Source organism: Mustelus asterias, chromosome 21 (assembly GCF_964213995.1).
Source record: "Mustelus asterias chromosome 21, sMusAst1.hap1.1, whole genome shotgun sequence".
Taxonomy (NCBI): Eukaryota; Metazoa; Chordata; class Chondrichthyes; order Carcharhiniformes; family Triakidae; genus Mustelus; species Mustelus asterias.
In genome coordinates this window covers 13,927,963-13,928,856 of record NC_135821.1, presented here as the reverse complement: position 1 = coordinate 13,928,856, position 894 = coordinate 13,927,963, and the positions used below count along the sequence as shown (strand labels likewise).

Here is an 894-nt window from a genome sequence, read left to right as displayed (position 1 = left end):
TCAGCTGCTGATCTCAGACAGAGAGACAGGGGGCGCTGCAGCTGCTAATCTCAGACAATGCGACAGAGGGCGCTGCAGCTGCTAATCTCAGACAGGGGGCGCTGCAGCTGCTAATCTCAGACAGGGGGCGCTGCAGCTGCTAATCTCAGCAAAAGCCACACAAGCTTTCGCAGCTCCAAGCCCCTTCTTCAGGCAGGACAATCTCAGACAGGACAGCAGAAGGCGCTGCAACCGCCACCCACAGCGCCCCCTGCGCTGGGAGGTCGGAATCGCCGCTCCTGGTCTCAGGCTCCCGTGAGGCCGAGAAGGGAATGAACGGATTCCGGCTTAAATTAAACCGCGACCCGAGGGGGGTTTTAGGGAGGGGAAAGGGGGGGGGGTGGTACACCGCTACCTCTCACATCCGCGCTCATCAGATCCAGCCCCTTCCGGAGCAGTGCCGTCGACATCGCTGCCTGCAACCGCTGCTATCGGAGCCGCTCAGTAACGGCTCGACCCGCCAAGGGGTGCCCCGCCGTGCGGGAATGCGCCCGCTCCGTCCACAGCGCCACCCGCAGGGCCGGCAGACCAACGCCTTGTTGCAGGCTGAGCATTGCAGACTCCCCCAGTGGCCACACGGGGTACTGCGCTGGAACCACTTGCAGAAGGAGACCCATTCAGCCCATCGAGGTTGCATTGATCCCCATATTTCAGTAACCTCTGCAGTTACCATGGTTAATCCACCTAATAGACACATCTTGAGACACTAAGGGGCAATTTAGCATGGCCGATCTACTTAACCTGCACATCTTTGGATGCTAAGGAGCAATTTAGCATGGCCAATCCACCTAATAGACACATCTTGAGACACGAAGGGGCAATTTAGCATGGCCAATCTATTTAACCTGCACATCT

General features: G+C 58.2%; 1 protein-coding gene across 1 annotated transcript in view; it reads right to left on the bottom strand.

Annotated features, from left to right (window-relative positions):
• Nucleotides 1-528, bottom strand: part of rps19bp1 (ribosomal protein S19 binding protein 1) — a 2,785-nt gene extending 2,257 nt beyond the window's left edge. The window contains exon 1 of the mRNA XM_078238419.1: nucleotides 395-528. Within this exon, the coding sequence (XP_078094545.1) occupies nucleotides 395-449 (55 nt within the window). The 5' untranslated portion in view covers nucleotides 450-528. The remainder of the gene's footprint in view (nucleotides 1-394) is intronic.
• Between the last annotated feature and the right edge of the window lie 366 nt (nucleotides 529-894).